This window comes from Pseudophryne corroboree, unplaced genomic scaffold (genome assembly GCF_028390025.1).
Source record: "Pseudophryne corroboree isolate aPseCor3 unplaced genomic scaffold, aPseCor3.hap2 scaffold_2282, whole genome shotgun sequence".
Lineage (NCBI taxonomy): Eukaryota > Metazoa > Chordata > Amphibia > Anura > Myobatrachidae > Pseudophryne > Pseudophryne corroboree.
The window spans coordinates 18470-43140 of record NW_026968935.1 but is presented as its reverse complement, the minus strand read 5'-3'; the positions used below and the strand labels follow the sequence as shown (position 1 = coordinate 43140).

General features: G+C 45.7%; 1 protein-coding gene across 1 annotated transcript; it reads right to left on the bottom strand.

The window, feature by feature from the left end:
- Positions 1–2171: 2171 nt before the first annotated feature.
- On the bottom strand, positions 2172–24622 carry LOC135010101 (oocyte zinc finger protein XlCOF22-like). The gene is made up of 3 exons (XM_063952324.1): positions 24547–24622; positions 20128–20427; positions 2172–4582 (listed from the first exon to the last, which is right to left on the bottom strand). The coding sequence occupies exons 1-3, from the start codon at positions 24620–24622 to the stop codon at positions 2925–2927; spliced, it is 2034 nt and encodes a 677-aa protein (XP_063808394.1). The 3' UTR covers positions 2172–2924.
- Between the last annotated feature and the right edge of the window lie 49 nt (positions 24623–24671).

Genomic DNA, 24671 nt, shown 5'->3' with positions numbered 1-24671 from the left:
AAGGTAAAACCTCCATATGTTTTTTTGAGTCGGCATCACCTGACCATTGGCGGGTCCACAGAGCTCGCCTTGCCGTTGGCCCTGGAACCAAGCAGCCCCACGTCTCTTTGAGCGTCTCTCATATACAAGACTGCGTCCTTAATGTGGCCGAAAGTCAGGACAACAGTATCCTTGTCCAGGGTATCCATGTCAGCCAACAAGATATCTGTCCATGCTGCAACAGCGCTACAGACCCATGCCGATGCTATTGCCGGCCTGAGTAAAGCCCCTGTATGTGCAAATAGATTTTAAGGTAGTCTCCCGTCTACGATCAGCAGGATCCTTAAGGGCCGTGGTGTCTGGAGATGGTAGCGCCACTTTCCTAGACAGATGCGTTAATGCCTTGTCCGCCCTGGGCAAGGATTCCCAACGTACCCTGTCCTTTGCAGGGAAAGGATACGCCATAAGGATCCTTTTGTCTGGAGTTTCCCAAGCTTTTTCAAATAATTCATTCAGTTCATGAGATGGAGGAAACGTTACCTCAGGTTTCTTCCCCTTAAACATGTGTACCCTTGTGTCAGGAACAGAGGGGTCATCTGTAATATGCAAAACATCTTTTATTGCCACAATCATATAATGAATACTCTTGGTCACCTTAGGGTGTAACCTTGCCTCATCATAGTCGACACTGGAATCAGAATCCATGTCGGTATCAGTGTCTACTATTTGTGATAAGGGACGCTTTTGAGACCCTGACGGGCCCTGTGACTCAGCCAAATCCGCGGATTGACTCCCTGCTGTTTCCTTGGACTCAGCTTTGTCCATTCTCTTATGTAATAAGGTCACATTAGCATTTAAAATATTCCACATATCATACCAAACATGTGTCGGCATTGCTGACGGAGACACCACAATCTTCTGCTCCACCTCCTCCTTGGATGAGCCTTCCGCTTCAGACATGTCGACACACGCACACACACAGGGATTTATCTATAAGAGGACAGGTCCCCAACAAGGCCCTTTGGAGAGACAGAGAGAGACAGTATGCCAGCACACACCCAGCGCCAACTGACACTGGAAACAATTCCCAGATATAGCGCTTTTATATTATGTCAATCGTGTAATACACTCACTGCGCCAAAATGTGCCCCCTCTTTTTCAGCCCTGTATCACCGTTCTGCAGGGGAGAGTCCGGGGAGACAGCTTCTCTTCAGCACACTATGGAGAAAATGGCGCTGGTTAGTGCTGTGCAACCAAGCTCCGCCCCCTCTAGTGGCAGGCTTCGGTCCCGCTCAAATTTACAATTAATGGCGGGGGATGAACATATTCACTGACTCCACAGCCTATATGTGTCTAATATGCCAAAAAAAGAAGTATATATTGCTGCCCAGGACACCCCTCCTGCGCCCTGCACCCATCAGTGCCGGCCGTGTGTGTAACATGTGGAAGCAATGGCATGCAGCGCTACCGCTGCGCGCTTACCTCAGTGAAGATCAGAAGTCTTCTGCCGCCTGAGGTCTTCTTTTTTCTTATACTCGCCCGGCTTCTATATTCCGGCTCTGCGAGGAGGACGGCGGTGCGGCTCTGAGAAGAACGGCAGGGGGAGACCTGCGTTCCGATCCCTCTGGAGCTAATGGTATCCAGTAGCCTAAGAAGCAGAGCCTATCACTTAAGTAGGTCTGCTTCTCTCTCCTCAGTCCCACGATGCAGGGAGCCTGTTGCCAGCAGTGCTGCCTGAAAATAAAAAACCTTTTATCAGAGAAACTCAGTGGAGCTCCTGTAATGCACCAATTCTCCTCTGGGCACAGAATCTGAGGTCTGGAGGAGGGGCATAGAGGGAGGAGCCAGTGCACACGCATACTAAAAGTTCTTTATAGTGCCCATATCTCCTGCGGAGCCCGTCTAAACCCCATGGTCCTTACGGAGTCCCCAGTATCCTCTAGGACTTAAGAGAAATAAAAGCTATACAGCAATAATTAGATGCAAACAAAAGCTTTTATTATGAAATCATACAGAGGAGTATCCGCACCATATAGATGTAACATACAACAAACCACCGCAGATGGAACCCGGGTGACTCTAATGCACATGGTAATGTACAGGGTATATATGGATAGGAACTTGTATCTGAAAACACTCGACACTCCTTATCAAGATGAGTGACTGCAACAAGTTAGGCAAACGAGAAGTGAAAACACGTTCCAATGGCCGCCATATTGTCGTGCAGCAATACAGATTGTGCAAACTGGTATTAGACATTCACATTTACACAAAGCACAAGATACAAAATAAAACAGCAGAAAAAAGACCTAAGCATTTGGGATGTATTATTTAGGAAGTAAATAGAGGTACATTAATGAAAAGCGTGAATAAGTCATCAGCCTGTTTGTGAAAGTCGTAGAGTGGAGGTCTCTTGGACTGTGCAAGGCAGTGAGTTCCATGGTCAGGCCTGCAAAGCTAAACGTTCAACCGTTAAATGAATGACAGAAGATTCTTGGTACTGCTGGTAACAGTCCTTCATCTGTAGAAGCCAGCAGGGCAGTAAGGAGGCAGAAGCTGCTTCTAGTACCTTGGACCATGTAATGCTGGGCTGCCATCATTCACCCGTGGTGCTCAGCTAGACAACCATTTATTGGTATTAGGTTCTCAGTACATGGAGCAAAAAGCAGGTCATCTGCATAGCAGTGGCAGACCAGGCCATGATGTCTGATTATATCACCTAGTGGTAGCATGTATATTTTATAAAGCATAGGAGATAGGATTGACCCTTGAGGAGCATTGCACGACAGTGATGATTATACTCCAGAAGATTTAAATGGTCCCGTACTTCGGTAATGTCTAATATGTTCAACAAGAGCGGATTTATTTATCTCTCAGCATGAAAATGGCTTCTCACCTGTGAAATCGCTGATGTTTAACAAGAACTGATTTCCATGCAAAACATTTCAGAAGTACGGCTTTTCACCTGTGTGACTTCTCTGATGTGTAACAAGATCTGATTTCTGTGTAAAACATTTCCTACACTCAGAACAGGAATATGGCTTCTCACCTGTGTGACTTCTCTGATGTGTAACAAGATTTGATTTATATGCAAAACATTTCCCACACTCAGAACAGGAATATGGCTTCTCACCTGTGTGACTTTTCTGATGTGTAACAAGAATTGATTTCAATGCAAAACATTTTCCACACTCAGTACAGGAATACGGCTTCTCACCTGTGTGACTTCTCTGATGTGTAACAAGAACTGATTTCAATGCAAAACATTTCCCACACTCAGTACACGAATATGGCTTCTCACCTGTGTGACTTCTCTGATGTATAACAAGATATGATTTAAATGTAAAGCATTTCCCACACTCAGAACAGGAAAATGTCTTCTCACCTGTGTGACTCCTCTGATGTGTAACAAGATTTGATTTATATGCAAAACATTTCCCACACTCAAAACAGGAATATGGCTTCTCGCCTGTGTGACTTTTCTGATGTGTAACAAGATATGATTTTGATGCAAAACATTTCCCACACTGAGAACAGGAATATGGCTTCTCACCTGTGTGACTCCTCTTATGTGTATCAAGATTTGATTTCCATGCAAAACATTTCCCACACTCAGAACAGACGTACGGCTTCTCACCTGTGTGACTTCTCTGATGTATAAAAAGATCTGATTTCCGTGAAAAACATTTCCTACACTCAGCACAGGTATATGGCTTCTCACCTGTGTGACTTCTCTGATGTGTAACAAAAGCTGATGTCTGTGCAAAACATTTCCCACACTCAGAACAGGAATATGGCTTCTCACCTGTGTGACTTCTCTGATGTGTAACAAGTTCTGATTTCCGTGGAAAACATTTCCTACACTCAGAACAGGAATATGGCTTCTCACCTGTGTGACTTCTCTGATGTGTAACAAGTTCTGATTTCCGTGGAAAACATTTCCTACACTCAGAACAGGAATATGGCTTCTCACCTGTGTGACTTCTCTGATGTGTAACAAGATCTGATTTCTGTGTAAAACATTTCCCACACTCAGAACAGGAATATGGCTTCTCACCTGTGTGACTTCTCTGATGTATAACAAGATTTGATTTATATGCACAACATTTCCCACACTGAGAACAGGAATATGGCTTCTCACCTGTGTGACTTCTCTGATGTGTAACAAGTTCTGATTTCCGTGGAAAACATTTCCTACACTCAGAACAGGAAAATGGCTTTTCACCTGTGTGACTTCTCTGATGTATATCAAGAGCTGATTTGTGTGTAAAACATTTCCCACACTCAGAACATATCAGTGGCCTCTCACTTGTCTTAGCTGGATGATGGGTAATAAGCTTTGTGTTCTGTGTAAAACATTTGGCATCTATAGAACAGGGAAACACTGTATCTACTCTCAGAGCTGTAACAGATGCACCAATATCAGAGTGATCAGGAGAACATTTCCCATGATCAGGGGGATCAGCTGATAGAGCTGGATGTATAATTGGGGTAATGGGGTTATCTCCTGGAGAATCAGGTCTACTGTCATTATCTTTTATGTCACAATCCGGGGATACCATTAGATGTCCTTCTGTGATATTCCTGCTTGTGTGTCCATCTGCTGGAAATAAAAATACATTAAAATATAAAATGAGTAGACAAGACCCAGGGTGTTTCAGGTCACAATATATAATTCTACAACTGACATTTTTTTACCTGTAATCATTAAAAAACAAAAAAGCTAGGATACTTAGGCTGGAGCTTGATCATTTGGGATTACTAGGAGGTGACACGGACGCTTGCGTTGGATTACTTGAAGTGACACGGACGCTTGTGTGGGATGACTAGAGGTGACATGGACGCTCATGTGGGATTACTAGAGGTGACATGGACGCTCATGTGGGATTACTAGAGGTGACATGGACGCTCATGTGGGATTACTAGAGGTGACATGGACGCTCATGTGGGATGACTAGAGGTGACATGGACGCTCATGTGGGATGACTAGAGGTGACATGGACGCTCATGTGGGATGACTAGAGGTGACATGGACGCTCATGTGGGATTACTAGAGGTGACATGGACGCTCATGTGGGATTACTAGAGGTGACATGGACGCTCATGTGGGATTACTAGAGGTGACATGGACAGTCATGTGGGATTACTAGAGGTGACATGGACAATCATGTGGGATTACTAGAGGTGACATGGACAGTCATGTGGGAATACTAGAGGTGACATGGACAGTCATGTGGGATTACAAGAGGTGACACGGACAATCATGTGGGATTACAAGAGGTGACACGGACAATCATGCGGGATTACTAGAGGTGACACGGACGCTCATGTTGGATTACTAGAGGTGAAATGGACGCTCATGTGGGATTACTAGAGGTGACATGGACGCTCATGTGGGATTACTAGAGGTGACATGGACGTTCATGTGGGATTACTAGAGGTGACATGGACGTTCATGTGGGATTACTAGAGGTGACATGGACGCTCATGTGGGATTACTAGAGGTGACATGGGCTTTGCAATAATAAAACAGCAAAGAAGAGAAAGTGCTGTCCTGTTTGCGCACTAATAAATAATATATAACCTTTATTAAGTACAGTAAAGTATGTAAGATAAATCAGTGATATATAAAACACAAAGGTAAATGTATAAAAGTGAATAAAGTAATTAAAAAACAAGTGTATTTGTAGTTAAACAGCGGCATGTATATTATATTGGGTGTTAATTGATTCAGTGCTGGTAATCCTGTTCAGTAAGAATATATTAATATATTACACCCATACGAGGACGGGCTAAATTACATTCAATTATATTGTGGCAGAGTTTCCTCCAGCGGTAATCTCAATGTAACATCATACTGTATGTATAAAAACTTTATGGGGGGGGGGGGATTCAGTTCATTGCAAAAAATTCCCTATCCATTTAGCCGCAAATAGTGGTGAAAATCCTCCATAGGTTTTACTGCAAGTTTTTTTATTTTGCGCACAAATGTCTGCGCACTGAGCAGTTGTGCGGTGTTAGGAGGAACTCGTATAAAAAGGCTTTTTAAAGGTTTCCTACTGTATTGTGTTTCTGACCTATAGTTTCTTACTATATTGTCGTATTGACCTAGTTTCCTAATGTATTATCTTACTGACCTATAGTTTCCTTCCATATTGTCTTACTTACCTAGAGTTTTCTTCTGTATTCTTTTACTGACCTAGTTTCCTACTGTATTTTCCTACTGACCTATAGTTTCCTACTGTATTGTCTTACTGACCTATACTTTCCTACTGTATTGTCTTACTGACCTTCAGTTTCCTACTATTGTCTTACTGACCATCAGTTTGCTACTGTATTGTCTTACTGACCTTCAGATTCCTACTGTATTGTCTTACTGACCTATAGTTTCTTACTGTATTGTCTTACTTACCTAGTTTCCTTTTGTATTCTTTTACTGACCTAGTTTCCTACTGTATTGTCTTACTGGCCTATAGTTTCCTACTGTCTTGTCTTACTGACCTATACTTTCCTACTGTATTGTCTTACTGACCTTCAGTTTCCTACTGTATTGTCTTACTGACCTATAGTTTCCTACTGTATCGCCTTACTGACCTTCAGTTTCCTACTGTATTGTCTTACTGACCTATAGTTTCTTACTGTATTGTCTTACTGACCTATAGTTTCTTACTGTATTGTCTTACTTACCTAGTTTCCTTTTGTATTCTTTTACTGACCTAGTTTCCTACTGTATTGTCTTACTGACCTATAGTTTCCTACTGTATTGAATTACTGACCTATAGTTTCCTACTGTATTGTCTTACTGACCTATAGTTTCCTTTTGTATTGTCTTACTGACCTATAGTTTTCAGGAGAAAAAAGAAGAAAGAATTCGAAATGCCCTATGGTGGTGCACACAATCTTATATATATATATATTTTTTTTTAAATCTTTTTTTATTGCGGCAACAAAGAAGTGATACAAACATACCACAATAGTTACAATGTTGATTTGATACGTCCAGTTGCAAAATGTGGACAGAGCAGATATCGTACATTGATGCAAATTCTCGTTATAGTGGAAACAGTCATACAAATAGGTAAATCTGAGTATAACATTAAGTGTTCAAGGTGTACATCTCTTGGTGTCGAGGAAAACGTATTGTATATCAGTATAAATCAGGAATCGTCAACAGCAATGTCCCAAAAATAATTTCTGAACATACAAACACAAATAATACTGCGAGTCCTGAACCTCAACAACGGCCAATATGCAAGAGTAGGTGTCCCCCTCCCCCTCCCTACGCCAAGGCTATCGGAGGATCATGGGTTATCAGCCTGGTAAGATACCATGTGGTGTCTTTAAGACTATAATGAATCTGATTTCTAGTGGTAAGTGGGAGCGTGTCTATGTACGACTCCCAGAGTGAAAAAAAACGCTCCACTTCCCTTTCCTTATGCAGGAGTGTCTCCATCCAGTCCATTCGAAACAGAAAGTATAGTTTATTAAAAAAACAATGGCAACTGAGGGGGTGAATTATCAAGCCAACTCTGCAATATAGTTTTTTTTACCCGCTGCGCTTATGGCCAGTAGTAATTTCTTACTACCCGGGGTTATTCGAAGCATAGGATTAACCATTCCAAAAATTGCCCACTCCGGGGTAAATGGGACATAATTTGTAAATTTTAATTCAGCATATCTGCGTATTAAGTGCCAGAAATATTTTATGATAGGGCAAGCCCACAGGCAATGGTAGTTATCCGCCCCCTCCCGATGACACCTGGGACAGTTATGAGTCGCACAGGTTCCTATATGAAATCCACGTAGCGGGGAAAGATATGCATTATGGAATATGTTTAAGAATAGCTCAGTATACATGCTAGAAGGGAGAGTTCTGCGAGAATACAGAAGGGCCTTTTCCAAATCTTGGATTGTTAGTTCAGGGAAGTGGGACAACCACCCCGACACTCCTCCCGACACTTTAGTATGATCCATAATATCTGAGAAAAGTATAATGGATCGGGATAGCTTTACGTTGAGGGACTGTATTTTTCAAGAGGACGTCTAGGGGGCTATCCCAATCTTTGTCAGAAAAATGCTGTAGGACGTGGCTTACATAAAAGCGTGTCTGCAGGAAGGCCAGAGGATATGGCCTAACCATGGCATATTTAGTAGACAGTTCTGTAAAGGTGAGAGGGCGTTTCTCCCCCGACACTAGAGACCCAATATTCTCTATTCCCGCGAGTCTCCATAGGGTGAAGGGATGAGCAGCCATGCCGTCTAGGAATTGAGGATTTTTGACCAGGGGCAGATGTAAAGAATAGAAACCATTGAGTCCAGCCTTGTGACGCAGGATGTGCCAAAGCCTCCGCGTTGTCCAAAGCAAAGGATTCAATTTGATATGTTCCTCCACTTCCTGATCATGTTGATGTAACAACCTTATTAATGCAGTGTCCCTCAAAAATTCCTGTTCCAGAGAGACATCAGTATAAATCGATGTCCCCTGTAGCCAGTCTCTTAAATGTCGCAAGAGAGCTGAGTGATTATACCCAGTGACATAAGGGAAGTTGATGCCGCCATTCGTTTTTGGTTGATATAACTTCCGTAAGGCTATGCGTGCGCGCCCTCCCTTCCATATAAATTTCCTAATCAAAGCGTTCAAGTGAACCGTATCTGCTTTAGTCAAAAGTACTGGAAGGTTTTGTAGTGGGTATAATATTCTAGGTATTGCTACCATTTTTAAGAGATCTGCTCGCCCCAGGAAAGAGAGTGGCAGGCGTTCCCAACGTCTCACATCTTCCATAAGTGTATGTATTACCTTTTTAATATTAAATTGGTATAAATTGACCGGATTTCGGGGTAAAATTATTCCCAAGTAAGGGATAAATGTTCTGGCCCATTGCAGAGACAAATGGGAGGCCCAGTGAGGTTGAGTTAATGTACCCCTAAGGAACATTGCCACAGACTTGTCCATGTTATGTTGCAGGCCGGATATGGAACCATATAAATGAATTGTGTGTAATATTTGATATATTTGATATAGGGAGTGTTCCGGGTTGGATACATACAACAAAATATAATACCCTGAAAGGCGTGCCATTGCTGAAGAGTGCGTAGTAAGGGATCCAGTGCTATGTTGAATAGGAGGGGTGATAATGGGCAACCTTGACGGGTGCCTCTTTCTAGTGTAAAGCTTGGGCTTAAAAGGCCGTTAACCAGTAGGGAAGTATTCGGATCGTGGTAGATATATTTTATAAAATTTACAAAACTATCATCAAAGCCTCTCTTTTCTAACACAGTATAGAGGTGCGACCAGAGTATAGCGTCAAAGGCCCTATGGATGTCTAAGCTGACCAATATATTTTGAGTGGGTGCCAGGCGTTGAGCCGCCACAACAGCCGCTATAGCCGTACTAATGGCTCTAACTGCATGACGTCCCTGTACGAATCCCATTTGATGGTCCGAGAGGATTGATGGCAGTATAGCCTGAAGGCGCGTTGCCATGATTTTGGCCACCAATTTGTAATCGACATTTAACAGGCTTATAGGTCTGTAAGACGTCAACAAACTCAGATCCTTGTCTGGCTTAGGGAGTAGGGTCATTAAAGCATCATTGAAAGAGGAGTAGGGAGCTCCCTTTTTGTGTATAGACCTAAATAATTCTAGCAAGGTCGGGGCAATGTGGGCTTGTAAAATTCAGTAATAGTCACCCGACAGACCATCATGTCCCGGAGACTTTCCATGAGGAAGGTTAGATATGGTTTTATTGATTTCATCCATAGTTATTGGGCCAGCAAGTGCTTCTCTCTGATCAGACATCAATTTAGGAAGCACTGATTTCGAAAGGATAGTCATCTGGTCGGCCAAATTAATAGGGGTTGAGCGAAAATAAGATTTAACTTACCGGTAAATCTATTTCTCGTAGTCCGTAGTGGATGCTGGGGACTCCGTAAGGACCATGGGGAAGACGGGCTCCGCAGGAGACATGGGCACCTCAAGAAAGAATTTAGATTCTGGTGTGCTCTGGCTCCTCCCTCTACGTCCCTCCTCCAGACCTCAGTTAGAGAAACTGAGAAACTGTGCCCGGAAGAGCTGATAGTACAAGGAAAGGATTTTGGGAATGCAGGGTAAGACTCATACCTGCCACACCAATCACACCGTATAACTTGTGATAACTTTACCCAGTTAACAGTATGAACAATCACAGAGCATCAGATAAACTCTGATGCAACTATAACATAACCCTTATTTAAGTAATAAATATATGCAAGCATTGCAGAAGAAGTCCGCACTTGGGATGGGTGCCCAGGATCCACTACGGACTACGAGAAATAGATTTACCGGTAAGTAAAATCTTATTTTCTCTAACATCCTGGTGGATGCTGGGGACTCCGTAAGGACCATGGGGATTATACTAAAGCTCCCAAACGGGCGGGAGAGTGCGGATGACTCTGCAGCACAGAATGAGCAAACACAGGGTCCTCCTCAGCCAGGGTATCAAACTTGTAGAATTTTGCAAAGGTGTTTGAACCTGACCAAGTAGCCACTCGGCAAAGCTGTAATGCCGGGACTCCTCGGGCAGTCGCCCAAGAATGGGCCTTAACTGATTTAGGCAGCGGCAACCCAGCCGCAGAATGAGCCTGCTGAATCGTGTTACAGATCCAGCGAGCAATAGTTTGCTTTGAAGCAGGCGCCCCAAGCTTGTTGGAAGCATACAGGATAAACAAAGATTCTGTTTTCCTGACCTTAGCTGTTCTGGCTACATAAACCTTTAAAGCCCTGACCACATCTAGTGACTCGGAATCCTCCAAGTCAGTAGTAGCCACAGGCACCACAATAGGTTGGTTAATATGAAAGGATGAAACCACTTTCGGCAGGAAATTGTGGGCGGGTCCGCAATTCTGCTCTATCCGCATGGAAAACCAGATAAGGGCTTTTATGTGACAAAGCCGCCAATTCTGACACACTCCTAGCCGAAGCCAAGGCTAATAGCATGACCACCTTCCACGTGAGATATTTTACATCCACCGTTTTGAGTGGTTCAAGCCAGTGTGATTTCAGGAAACTCAACACCACGTTAAGATCCCAAGGTGCCACTGGAGGCACAAAAGGGGGCTGAATATGCAGCACTCCCTTTACAAATGTCTGAACTTCAGGCAGAGAAGCCAGTTCTTTTTGAAAGAAAATGGATAAGGCCGTAATCTGAACCTTAATGGAACCCAATTTAAGGCCCAAAGTCACTCCCGACTGTAGGAAGTGAAGGAAACGGCCTAGCTGGAATTCCTCCGTAGTGGCATTCCTGGCCTCACACCAAGCCACATATTTTCGCCATATACGGTGATAATGTTGAGCAGTCACATCCTTCCTAGCCTCTATCAGCGTAGGAATGACCTCATCCGGAATGCCTTTTTCTGCTAGGATCCGGCGTTCAACCGCCATGCCGTCAAACGCAGCCGTGGTAAGTCTTGGAACAGCAGTTTCCCTACTGACCGCATTAAGGTGGCATACCTAATTTCTCTACTCAGTGGTGCCGCTCTAGACTGGGCCTCACCTATATGGGAAAGGTCTGATACCCTGTTGTCATCCTATGCTAACTTCGTGGCAACGTTCAGATGAATTTTCGATGAGCCAGGTCGAGTGACATCAGCTTCTTCAGAGATCCTTCGACTGCGTCAGGGGACGCGAACTGTCAGTCAGTATTTGGTGCAATTCCAGACCTTGGCATCTGAGGTCTCCTGGAATGATGACGCTCTTTATGCAGCCTTCTGGGGAGGGCTATCAGAGCGTATCAAAGATGAGCTCGCTGCTAGAGACTTGCCTTTAACATTAAACAAGCTAATTTCCCTCTGCACTAAGGTCGATTTACGATTCCGTGAAAGGGCTGTTGAACGAGGAAGATCCACATTTCCCAGGATTCCTACTGTTTCCATTCCTCGTCAGCCATCTCCGTCTAGGGAGGAACCTATGCAGATAGGTCGCTCTCGTTTATCTCAGGCAGAGCGTAGTAGACGTCTTGCTGAGCGTCTCCGTTTGTATTGTGCTGAATCTTCTCATGTTATCAAGTCCTGTCCCAAGCGTCCGGGACAACCTCAAGTCCTAGCCCACCAAAGAGAAGACCAGCTAGGAGTGACGAATTTCTCTCCATTTCCAAGTAACTGCAATCTCTCCGTTTCTCTGCAGGTGGCTCAGCGTACTAAGAATCTCACTGCCTTATTGGATTCTGGAGCAGCCGGAAACTTTATTACAGAGAGGTTCGTTAAGCAGTGGTCTCTACCCACTGAAAGACTGTCATCACCGATATCTCTAACTGCCGTGGACGGCAGTAGGATTCCTGATGCGGTGATTACCTCCAAGACTCTACCTATCCGTCTGAAGGTAGGGGATCAGCATACAGAATTGATTTCTTTCCAGGTTATCCCAGGGCCACCCATCCTGTGGTCCTAGGCCTTCCATGGCTACGTCTGCATAATCCTCAAGTGGATTGGAAGTCGACCCGTATCCTGGCATGGGGTCCTTCCTGCTCAGAGACCTGTCTCCAAAAAGAGGTTCCAGTTCGCATATCCTCCTACAAGTCTTCTGATGTCCCATCTCCTTCGTGCCAAGTCTCCAAACTACAGTTTTGTCCAGGGTCACCGAATCACAAGGCTGATGCCATTTCCCGCTTCCCGGGAGCAAGAAAATGAGTCTGAGTCTACTGTCAAGCATTGTATTGTTGATCCAGTGGCGTTCTCCGCAGTGAGGATGGACTCTATGGCCCCACCAGGGAAAAATGTAGTGAAGCCGGCTTTCAGGAGGAAGCTCTTGCATCGTGCACATTCCTCTCGCTTTGCCGGACACGCGGGCATACGCAAGACCTTAAAATTCGTTTCCAGGTCAAATTGGTGGCCGACCCTAAAAAAGGACATTGCTGAACTTGGGGCCTCCTGCCCAAAATCTGCCCAGCACAAAGTATCCCGCCAGTCACCCACTAGGCAACTGGTTTCCTTGTCTGTTCCTCATCGTCCGTGGGTTCATTCCTCAATGGATTCTGTCATGGATTCCCCACTTCCAAGTTGGCACAAGTATTCATCCAGAAGTTCCATTCCAGATGGCCAGGTAAATTTAAGAAGTGTCCTGGGGCCACTCCTAAAAGGGGGGGTACTGTCACGATCCGAGTACTGAGATACTATCTCCCTTCTGCTTGTACGCCCTCCGCCGCCATTACTACTATGTTTCCACATTGTGTTCCAAACCAGGTTTTCCATCTTACTTCCAGCATGGGCGCAGCCATGTTGAATGCAATCACATGTTCCAGTTCCTCCAATCTACTGGCTCTGAAATCTGCATAATTGCCCAGCCAATGCCTGCATAGCTGCAGGTATAAGTATCCTGTGTCTGGACCAGATAGATGTCAGTGCTTCCATTGTCATCAGTGATTCCAGCCTGCAAGCTTCACTACAGACTTTCTCCTGCAAATCCATTCTGTGGTTCAGCCTGACTCCCCTGGTGATTACACTCTGCAGTGTAACCCGACACTCCAGTGTTAACCCTCTACAGTCTCCTTTGATTCCTGTGTTTGAACTTTGGCTTTTCGGCAACCATCCTTCATTCCCCAGTTACCAGCGCACTCCAGCTTCATTTACCATCTTCCAGCAAACCCCAGCTTCATTTATTGTTTACAGGACTTTTCTCCATATTCCAGGTTACTGGTCTCCACCAATTGTGCACCTAAGTATCTTTCTAATATTCTTTTGCACATTATTTGACTTTTTATTTAATAAAAGCACTTAAGGAATTCCCAGTTGTCGTGCTCACGCCCTTGGGCATTCTTTGCTACTGTCAATACGCATGTCCAGGAGTCACATAGCTCCTCCTAAATTTAAGTTCCCGTCAGCCCCTACAACTGAGGCTCCCAGTCACGGTCTCCAGGCCTCAGTTGTGACACTGTGGTGGCGTTGTTCGACTGTACTTGAACAGGGCGGTTCTGAATTAAATGCTGGGCCAGGTTCAACGCATTGAAGACCGCCCACAATTCCAGAATGTTGATCGAGAGGAGAGATTCCTCCTTGGTCCACCGACCCTGAAGGGAGTGTTGCTCCAGCACCGCGCCCCAACCTCTTAGACTGGCATCTGTCGTCAACAAGACCCAGTTGGATATCCAGAAGGGACGACCCCTGCACAATTGTTGGTCCCGGAGCCACCAGTGTAGCGACAGACGGACCTTCGGAGTCAAGAGGATCATTTGAGATCTGATCCGGTGAGCCAGGCCGTCCCACTTGGCCAGAATCAGCCTCTGGAGGGGGCGAGAATGGAATGGAGCATACTCCACCATGTCGAATGCTGATACCATTAGGCACAGCACCTGCATTGCTGACGAGAAAGGAAGCAACGAATCCCGTCCTGAATCTTCAGGACTTTCTCCTGAGACAACAACCACCTCTGGTTGTGAGTGTCCAACAATGCTACCAGGTGCACCATGCTCTGAGCAGGGACTAGGGAGGATTTCTTACAGTTGATGAGCCACCCGTGCGCTTGTAGAAACCGGACCGTCATTGTTAGGCGCCGGGGGCCGCTCGTCGGTGCGGCCCGGCACCTAGCAACCAGGGACGCCGTGCGCGTACAGCCGCCGGCTCCCTGGCAACGCTAGACGCCGGGCGCACGGAGCCGCACGGACCCTAGCAACAGGGACGCCACTGGCGGACCGCGTTCCCCGTTGCTGGGTCCATGTAAATTAGTAGGGCACATGTTTCCTGGCCGTGCAGCAAGGCAGCTGCACGGCATTTAGTCCAATCAGCCTCTTAACAGCTGATTGGAGGACTCCCTGTTTAATACACTCCCAGGGCTTCTCACAGACGCCGGTAATAGCTTCCTGCATGCTGTATCTGTTTGCTGAGAGTGTTTCCAGTCCTGCTGTACCCGGTCGTTCCTGTCCTCAGTTGTCCTGTACTCGGAAGTCGTCATCTGTTCCTGGAGTCCTGACTGAGCACCTTTAAACATCCAGTGGTGTTCGTGAGTCGCGGCGTAGCAGTGTGTTGCGGCTTGGCCGCTTTATTACTTATTATTTGTGTTTCGGAGCTTTTGCGGAGGATTCCGCTCCCACAGATCCACTCTGGTATCCAGCGGTGCTGGGTAGGAGTAACGGACTAGTGGATTTTGGTTGTCCTTTTATTTGGCGGTTTTTCCGCGCATACTTCTGGTTTGGTTATTTTGCTTGTTGCCCCTGGCCTGTTGTCAGTCAGAGGTCCTCTTGTCATCATCCTGCCTCGGATTTCCCTTTGTCTCTCACTAAGACCGGGGGGCACCGGAGTTGGGCAGACATAAATCCGCCTTTCAAACGTGGCTGCCAGGGGCTCAAGAAACCATAGTCTCGCAAGGGATTTCCGATAGCACGGGTGAGACAATAGAGTTAGGGCGCCAGGGGCAACTAGTCTTTCCAGCTCCCGTAACCAGCTTTCCCTTCCAGTACTCTGGCCATTGCCATGAGATCTCCTCCGGTCAGGAGTACTGGAATCATAACATTATTACCGGCCAGACCAAAACTTAAAATTAAACAGGGTTTAATTTTTTCCTTATTCAGTTTTGTAACAGTTATCGGCCTCATGAATCCCACAGGTTTAGGGCCAAATCCTGGTCAGCTCCTAGTTAGCCAGATTCAAGAACTTACTCAGATGGTTCAGGATCTTTCCCTTCGGGTGAAGTCGCAGGAAGATCTTTTACGAACTTCCTCGAGGGTAGTCCCTGAACCAAAAATGCACTTGCCTGACCGTTTTTCTGGTGATAGGAAGGAGTTTTTTAATTTTAAAGAATCCCGTAAACTTTATTTTCGTTTAAGACCGATCTCTTCAGGTACTGAATCTCAGCGGGTCGGAATTATTATTTATTTGCTCCAGGGGGATCCTCAGACCTGGGCATTCGGTTTAAAAGCAGAGGATCCGGCGTTGTTGTCAGTAGACGCCTTTTTTGGGTCTTTAGGGCTTTTGTATGATGACCCTGATAGAGAGGCATCCGCTGAGAGTCAGTTACGCGCTCTCAGACAGGGTAGAAATCCTGCAGAGGTTTTATGTACAGAGTTTCGCCGTTGGTCGAACGACTGTGGCTGGAATGACCCAGCCCTGCGCAGTCAGTTTCGCCTCGGCTTATCAGAGTCTATAAAAGACAGTCTCATTCAGTATCCCGCTCCTGAGTTTCTCGATAAACTCATGGAGCTTTCTATTAAGATTGATCGTCGTCTCAGAGAGCGGAGGGCTGAAAAAGGAGCATCTGTCAGGTCTACTCCATGTGTATTTTCCATTCCTGGGGACGTAGAGGAGCCCATGCAGATGGGTCTCTCCCGGCTGTCTCCAGAAGAAAGAGCCAGAAGGCAAAACTCTGGTCTTTGTTTGTACTGTGGGGGTAAGGGATATTTTGCCCGTAATTGTCCGAACAAGTCAGGAAAACGCCTCGACCAAGCGAATTGTGAGGGGGTTCACTTTGGTCTGCAGCTTATCTCCTCGAATAACTCCCTTTTAGTCCCAGCTAAAGTTTCCTTTGGCAGCCTCAGTTCTTCGGTGTCGGCTTTTGTTGACAGTGGAGCTGCAGGGAACTTTATGGACTTAACGTGGGCCAAGGCCTTAGGTATTCCTCAGTTAGCCTTGGGTAGGTGTATCACCATGCATGGTTTAGATGGGAGTCCCTTGTCCAATGGGGTTATTTCCCTCTGTACACCCCCTGTACTACTTACGGTAGGAGCTCTTCATTCCTGAAAAGATCGAGTTTTTCCTTACCCATTGCCCAGCATTTCCAGTGGTTCTGGGTCACCCTTGGCTGGCCTTTCATAATCCCATCATTGATTGGCAGTCGGGGGAGATTTCACAATGGGGTACCATCTGTAATAAGGAATGTATTACGTTTCCCGTCAGAATAGCTGCTGCCATTCCCGAATTCATTCCCGTGGAATACCAGGACTTTGTTGATGTGTTTTCCAAGGGCAATGCGGACATTCTGCCTCCCCATCGGCCTTATGATTGTGCTATTGAGCTAATTCCTGGTGCCACATTGCCAAAGGGAAGGTTATATGCATTATCCGGGCCAGAAACTGCGGCCATGAATGAGTATGTTAAGGAGAGCCTAGGGAAAGGATTTATCAGGCCATCTAAATCCCCTTTAAGTGCAGGCTTCTTCTTTGTGGAGAAAAAAGATGGATCACTCAGACCGTGCATTGACTTTAGAGCCCTGAATAAGATCTCAGTTAAAAATACGTATCCTCTGCCGCTGATTTCTGTCCTCTTTGATCAGCTGCGTTCGGCTGTGATTTTTTTCTAAAATTGACCTGAGGGGAGCGTATAACCTCATCCGAATCAAGTCTGGAGATGAGTGGAAGACGGCTTTCAGTACTCAGTCGGGTCACTACGAGTATCTGGTGATGCCGTTCGGTTTGTCTAATGCTCCGGCAGTTTTCCAGGATCTCATTAACGATGTGCTCCGTGATTTTCTAGGAAGATTCGTGGTCGTTTACTTAGACGACATCCTGATCTATTCTGACTCAATTGAACAACATGTTACCCAGGTGCGTCAGGTTCTTCAAAAATTACGTGAAAATCATCTATATGCCAAGCTGGAGAAGTGTGAGTTTCATGTCACGGAGGTATCCTTTTCAGTGTACATTATTTCCCCTCGGGGATTCTGCATGGAACCTAAGAAGCTCCAAGCCATCCTTAGTTGGGCGCAACCCACCAACTTAAAAGCAATTCAGCGCTTTTTAGGGTTTGCGAATTATTATAGAAGATTTATTCATTCTTTTTCCGACCTGGTTGCTCCCATTGTGGCACTGACTAAGAAGGGAGCGGATCCTACCAACTGGTCACGTGAAGCTGAGTTATCCTTTCAGGCCTTGAAACAAGCTTTTGTCTCAGCTCCAGTCCTCAGACATCCCAACCCAGAATTGCCCTTCATTGTTGAGGTTGATGCCTCGGAGGTTGGAGTGGGGGCTATCCTATCTCAGAAGGATCCGGACTCTCTGGAACTACATCCTTGTGCCTTTATGTCCAGGAAATTCTCATCCGCTGAATCCAACTACGATGTTGGTAACCGGGAGTTACTGGCTATTAAATGGGCTTTCGAGGAGTGGAGGCATTGGCTTGAGGGAGCAACACATACCATTTCAGTATTGACTGGCCACAAAAATCTTCAGTACATCGAATCAGCTAAACGGCTGAATGCCCGGCAGGCTCGTTGGGCTTTATTTTTTACTCGTTTCAAGTTTATTATCACCTTCAGGCCAGGTTCCAAGAATACCAAGGCGGATGCCCTGTCACGCAGTTTTCTTCCAGTCCATAATAATAGTCCTGTTACTCCCATACTTCCGTCTTCAGTCATTTGGGTAGGCCTCACACAAGATTTATTTACCCAGTTAAAGCAGCTTCAACATCAAGCTCCTGGAAATACTCCTGCTGGTCGTCTTTATGTTCCTGAGTTTCTGAGAGCTACTGTTTTGACTGAGTTTCATGATAGCAAAGTTGCCGGGCAGCCGGGGATCTCTAAGACTTTGGAATTAGTCTCCCGCTCAGTATGGTGGCCTGGTCTTTCTAAAGACATTAAGGAGTTTGTTTTTTCTTGTCAGGTCTGTGCACAGCATAAGGTTCCCCGTTCCTTGCCTATCGGGCAACTTATGCCCTTAAATGTTCCTCTCAGGCCATGGTCTCATATTTCCATGGATTTTGTGGTAGACCTCCCTCTGTCAGCCGGACTCCGAGTCATATGGGTGGTGGTGGACCGTTTTAGCAAGATGGCCCATTTCATTGCTCTTCCCCGACTGCCATCTGCCCAGGGATTGGTTGTTTTGTTTCTCCGCCATGTTTTCAGACTTCATGGGTTGCCCACTGATATTGTTTCTGATCGGGGTCCACAATTCATTGCACAATTCTGGAAGTCTTTTTGTGCCTCATTAAAGATGAAATTGTCTTTAACATCCGGCTACCATCCCCAATCCAACGGGCAGACCGAGCGAGTTAATCAATCATTAAAACAGTATTTGCGTTTGTACTCAGCCAAACTCCAGAATGATTGGTCCGAGTTTCTTCCTTTGGCGGAGTTTGCGTACAATATTTCTTGTCATTCCTCCACTAATGTGTCTCCATTTTTTTCAGTTTTTGGTTTTCACCCCAGAGCTAATTCTTTTTTTCAACATTCTTCTGTTTCCTCGCTAACCTTAACCTCTCATGTCAGAGTCATTTGGAAAAAAGTGCACCTTGCTCTCAGAAAAGCGGCATTTCGAGAGAAAAAAAATTCTGACAGGCTCCGACGTACTTGCACTTTTAAGGTGGGAGACAGGGTATGGTTGTCGACTCGTAACATTAGACTTCGACAAACCTCAGCTAGATTGGGCCCCAAATTTATTGGACCATTCCGGTCAGGAGTACTGGAATCATAACACTACACTCCACTGTTTATTATTGTTAGTTAATATAGTGAGTGCAAGACACATTTATGTATGTAGTAAGGCTACTGGGAGACCTTAGATGGAGCAATATTGGATCTGGCCATTACATTCCCTAAAGTCATAACCTCAGAACTGCACAGAGCAGGAACTATTATTCACAAGTAATTAGGAATGTGTTCATCATGAATAAGTCCACAATTACTGTCTGAAGGTTACACAATTATTTCAGGTCTACACAACTGATATTTGAGGATAAAGCCTTTAACAGAAAACACCCCTGAAGAAGTCACTATTGAAGAAACGCGTTGGGTGATTTAGAGTGAATTGGAGTGGATAAGAACAAGCCCGCCCATGCAAGGGTAACAACAAGTGCAAAATGCTTGTTCTAGATTCAAATTTCATTTTATTTCTAAATCTTATACGAATTGTATTTGGTGAGCTCAGGTCTACTGTATAGCAGGAAATATTTCATACCTGCATAATCTAACAAAATGCACATAAATTAGGCACTCCACAAAAAACAATACTAATTATATTATATACACACATTTATATATAATCACTAATAATAAACTTCTGCTTGTTACTTTTCATAACATTATAGTGTTGTGTGTAATAACTCTCTACATGTGATATTTGTCATGGATAGCCTTGTGTTAGAGTCTCCCAACTGAGAACAGGGCTGATGGCGGAGGAGGGTGTAGGATAAGAGATTGCTGTAGTGACTGAGCAAGGAGAATATATGACTTCTGTAATAAGTGTTTATTACTCACATGTGCTGATATCTGTAGGGATCTCCTCCTCCTTACACTGCTGATCACCCCTCACATACGTCTCTTCTTCTCCCTCTATATCTTCTGCCTTCATATCAGTCACATACGTCTCATCTTCTCCCTCTGTATCTTCTGCCTTCATATCAGTCATATACGTCTCTTCTTCTCCCTCTATATCTTCTGCCTTTATATCAGTCACATACGTCTCTTCTTCTCCCTCTATATCTTCTGCCTTTATATCAGTCACATACGTCTCTTCTTCTCCCTCTATATCTTCTGCCTTTATATCAGACAGACGTTCTTCCTAAATTACCCACAAAATAGGATTTTAATACCCACCGGTAAATCCTTTTCTCTTAGTCCGTAGAGGATGCTGGGGTCACATCAAGAACCATGGAGTATAGATGGGATCCAAAGGAGACATGGGCACTTTAAGACTTTCAAAGAGGTGTGAACGGACTCCTCTCTCAATGCCCCTCCTCCAGACTCCAGTTATAGGAACTGTGCCCAGAGAGACGGACATTTCAAGGAAAAGGATTTATTGTTAAACTAAGGTGAGATACATACCAGCTCACACCTCAAGCACGCCGTGCAACATGGCATTTAACACAACGCAAGTCAACGGCATGAACATCATCAGCAACAGACCGACTATAAACGTAACACAACATGTGTGTAACCACAACTAAAAACTGCAGATACAGTACGCACTGGGACGGGCGCCCAGCATCCTCTACGGACTAAGAGAAAAGGATTTACCGGTAGGTATTAAAATCCTATTTTCTCATACGTCCTAGAGGATGCTGGGGTCACATCAAGAACCATGGGGTTATACCAAAGCACTAGAACGGGCGGGAGAGTGCGGATGACTCTGCAGCACCGAATGACCAAACATGAGGTCCTCATTAGCCAGGGTATCAAACTTGTAGAACTTCGCAAAGGTGTTTGAACCTGACCAAGTAGCTGCTCAGCAAAGTTGCAATGCCGAGACCCCCCGGGCAGCCGCCCAGGACGAGCCCACCTTTCTGGTAGAATGGGCCTTTACCGATTTCGGTAACGGCAATCCAGCCATAGAATGAGCCTGCTGAATCGTAGGACAGATCCAGCGCGCAATAGTCTGCTTGGAAGCAGGAGCCCCAATTTTATTGTGAGCATACAGGACAAACAGAGCCTCCGTTTTCCTAAACTGAGCCATTCTGGCGACATATATTTTCAAAGCTCTTACTACATCGAGAAACTTTGATTCCAGCAAGGCGTCAGTAGCCACTGGCACCAAAATAGGTTGGTTCAAGTGTAACGTCGAAACCACTTTCGGCAGAAACTGCTGTCGAGTCCTCAATGCTGCTCTATCTTCATGAAAGATCAAATAAGGGGTCTTGTGAGACAAGGCTGCCAATTCAGACACCCACCTTGCGGATGCCAAGGCCAACAGCATGACCAGTTTCCAAGTAAGACATTTTAACTCTACCTTCTGCAAAGGTTCAAACCAATGAGATTGCAGGAATTGCAACACCACGTTAAGATCCCACGGTGCCACAGGGGGCACAAAGGGAGGTTGGATGTGCAACACTCCTTTCACGAAGGTCTGAACTTCTGGAAGAGAGGCCAATTGTTTGGTATCCGGACTCCAGGTCGACAGCACAAAGGTCGACACACTTTAGGTCGACGCCAATTGGTCGACACACCTTAGGTCGACATGGACAAAAGGTCGACATGGCCAAAAGGTCGACAGGAACAAGGTCGACATGGAAAAAGGGCGACATGAGTTTTTCACGATTTTTTTCATTTTTTTAACCTTTTCATACTTAACGATCCACGTGGACTACGATTGGAACGGTAAAGTGTGCCGAGCGAAGCGGTAGCGGAGCGAAGGCACCATGCCCGAAGCATGGCGAGCGAAGCGAGCCATGCGAGGGGACGCGGTGCACTAATTGGGGTTCCTGGTCACTCTACGAAGAAAACGACACCCAAAAAACATTAAAAACTCATGTCGACCTTTTTCCATGTCGACCTTGTTCCTGTCGACCTTTTGGCCATGTCGACCTTTTGTCCATGTCGACCTAAGGTGTGTCGACCAATTGGCGTCGACCTAAAGTGTGTCGACCTTTGTGCTGTCGACCCCGAGTCCCAGACCCCAATTGTTTTTGGAAGAAAACCGATAAGGCTGAAATTTGAACTTTAATTGAGCACACTTAAGGCCGCATCCATACCGACTTGTAGAAAATGGAGAAAACGTACTAGCTGAAAGTCTTCCGTAGGAACCTTCCTGGATTCACACCAAGACACGTATTTTCTCCAAATACGGTGGTCATGTTTAGACGTCACTCCCTTCCTGGCCTGAATAAGAGTGGGGATAAGTTCCTCTGGAATACCCTTCCGGGCTAGGATCCGGCGTTCAACCTCCAAGCCGTCAAACGGAGTCGCGGTAAGTCTTGGAACACGTACCTGCTGTAACTGATCCTCCCCCAGAGGAAGAGGCCAGGGATCTCCTACGAGTAATTCCAGAAGATCCGGATACCAAACCCTTCTTGGCCAGTCTGGAACAATGAGGATCGCTCGAACCTTTGTTCTTCTTATGCTCTTTATCACTTTTGGAATGAGTGGAAGCGGAAGAAACACGAACACCAACTGAAACACCCACGGTGTCACTAGGGCATCCACTGCTATTGCTTGAGGGTCTCTTGACCTGGAACAATATCTCTGAAGTTTCTTGTTGAGGCGAGACACCATCATGTCTATTTGAGGAATTCCCTTAAAGACTTGTCACTTCTGCAAAGACCTCTTGATGAAGACCCCACTCTCCTGGATGGAGATTGTGTCTGCTGAGGAAGTCTGCTTCCCAGTTGTCCACTCCTGGAATGAAGATCGCTGACAGAGCGCTTGTATGCCTTTCCGCCCAACGGAGCACCTTTGTGGCCTCTGCTATTGCCGCTCTGCACTTTGTTCCATCCTGGCGGTTTATGTACGCTACTGCTGTTATGTTGTCCGACTGAATCAAGACGGGCCGATTACGAAGATGTTCGCTTGCAGAAGGCCATTGTGAATGGCCCTTAACTACAGAACGTTTATGTGTAGACACATTTCCAGGCTTGACCATCTTCCCTGGAAGCTTTCCCCCTGCGTGACTGCTCCCCAGCCTCGGAGACTCGCATCCGTGGTCACGAAGATCCAGTCCTGGATCCCGAACCTGCGTACCTCTAGGGGGTGAGAGCTGTGCAGCCACCACAGGAGTGAGATTCTGGTCTTGGAAGACAGGGTAATCCTTCAGTGCATGTGCAGATGGGACCCGGACCACTTGTCCAACAGGTCCCACTGTAACACTCTGGCATGGAATCTGCCAAACTGAATGGCCTCGTAGGCTGCCATCATCTTTCCCAGCAACCGAGTGCATCGATACTCTTGCTGGTTTCAGCAATTGTTTGACCAGACATTGAAGTTCCAGAGCCTTTTCCACTGGAAGAAAGACTCTCTGTAATTCTGTGTCCAGAATCATTCCCAAAAACGACAGCCGTCTCGTCGGAACCAACTGTGATTTTGGCACGTTTAGGAGCCAACCATGTTGCTGCAGAATTGTCAGGGAGAGAATAATGTTCTGCATCAATTGGTTCCTGGATCTCGCCTTTATCAGGAGATCGTCCAAGTACGGGATAATCGTGACTCCTTGTTTGCGTAGGAGAACCATCATTTCGGCCATTACTTTGGTGAAAACCCTCGAAGCCGTGGACAGACCAAATGGCAACGTCTGAAATTGGTAATGACAATCCCGAACTGCGAACCTCAGGTAAGCCTGATGTGGGAAATAAATGGGAACATGCAAGTAGGCATCCTTTAGGTCTACCAACACAATAAAATCCCCTTCCTCCAGACTGGAGATCACTGGCCGGAGAGATTCCATCTTGAATTTGAATTTTTTTAGGTAGAAATTGAGGGATTTGAGGTTCAGGATTGGTCTGACTGAGCCATCTGGCTTAGGGACCACGAACAGGCTCGAATAAAAGCCTTCTCTCTGTTGCGACGGGGGAACCCTGACTATGACTTGATTGTGACACAATTTTTGTATTGCGGCGCATACCACCTCCCTGTCTAGAAGAGAAGCTGGTAAGGCTGATTTGAAAAATCGCTGAGGGGGGACGTCTTGAAACTCCAGTTTGTACCCTTAGGACACTATTTCTAAAACCCATGAGCCCAGAACTGACTGAAGAGCCTGAGACATGCTTCCACTGGTGCAGACTTCCGCAGAGGAGTCCCAGCGTCATGTGGTGGACTTGGCAGAAGCCGGGGAGGACTTCTGCTCCTGGGAACCAGCCACGGCCGGTGATCGTTTGCCTTTTCTGTATTTATTGGGCCGAAAGGACTGCATCTGATAGTGGTGTGCTTTCTTTTGTGGTGCAGGCACATAAGGTAAAAATTATGATTTACCCGTGGTAGCCGTAGATACCAAATCAGCGAAGCCGTCACCAAACAACACACCACCATTATACGGTGGAGACTCCATAGCTTTCTTAGAGTCAGCATCAGCATTCCATTGATGAATCCACAATGCT

Bases quoted from the DNA above. Each gene is read 5' to 3' on its own strand.
- LOC135010101 (XM_063952324.1), bottom strand. From the start codon at position 24,622: ATGGAGTCTCCACCGTATAATGGTGGTGTGTTGTTTGGTGACGGCTTC. The intron at 20,428-24,546 runs GTAAATCATAAT...TAATTTAGGAAG, and splicing joins GGTATCTACGGCTACCACGG to AACGTCTGTCTGATATAAAG. The intron at 4,583-20,127 runs GTGAGTAATAAA...TTTTATTTCCAG, and splicing joins CCCTACAGATATCAGCACAT to CAGATGGACACACAAGCAGG.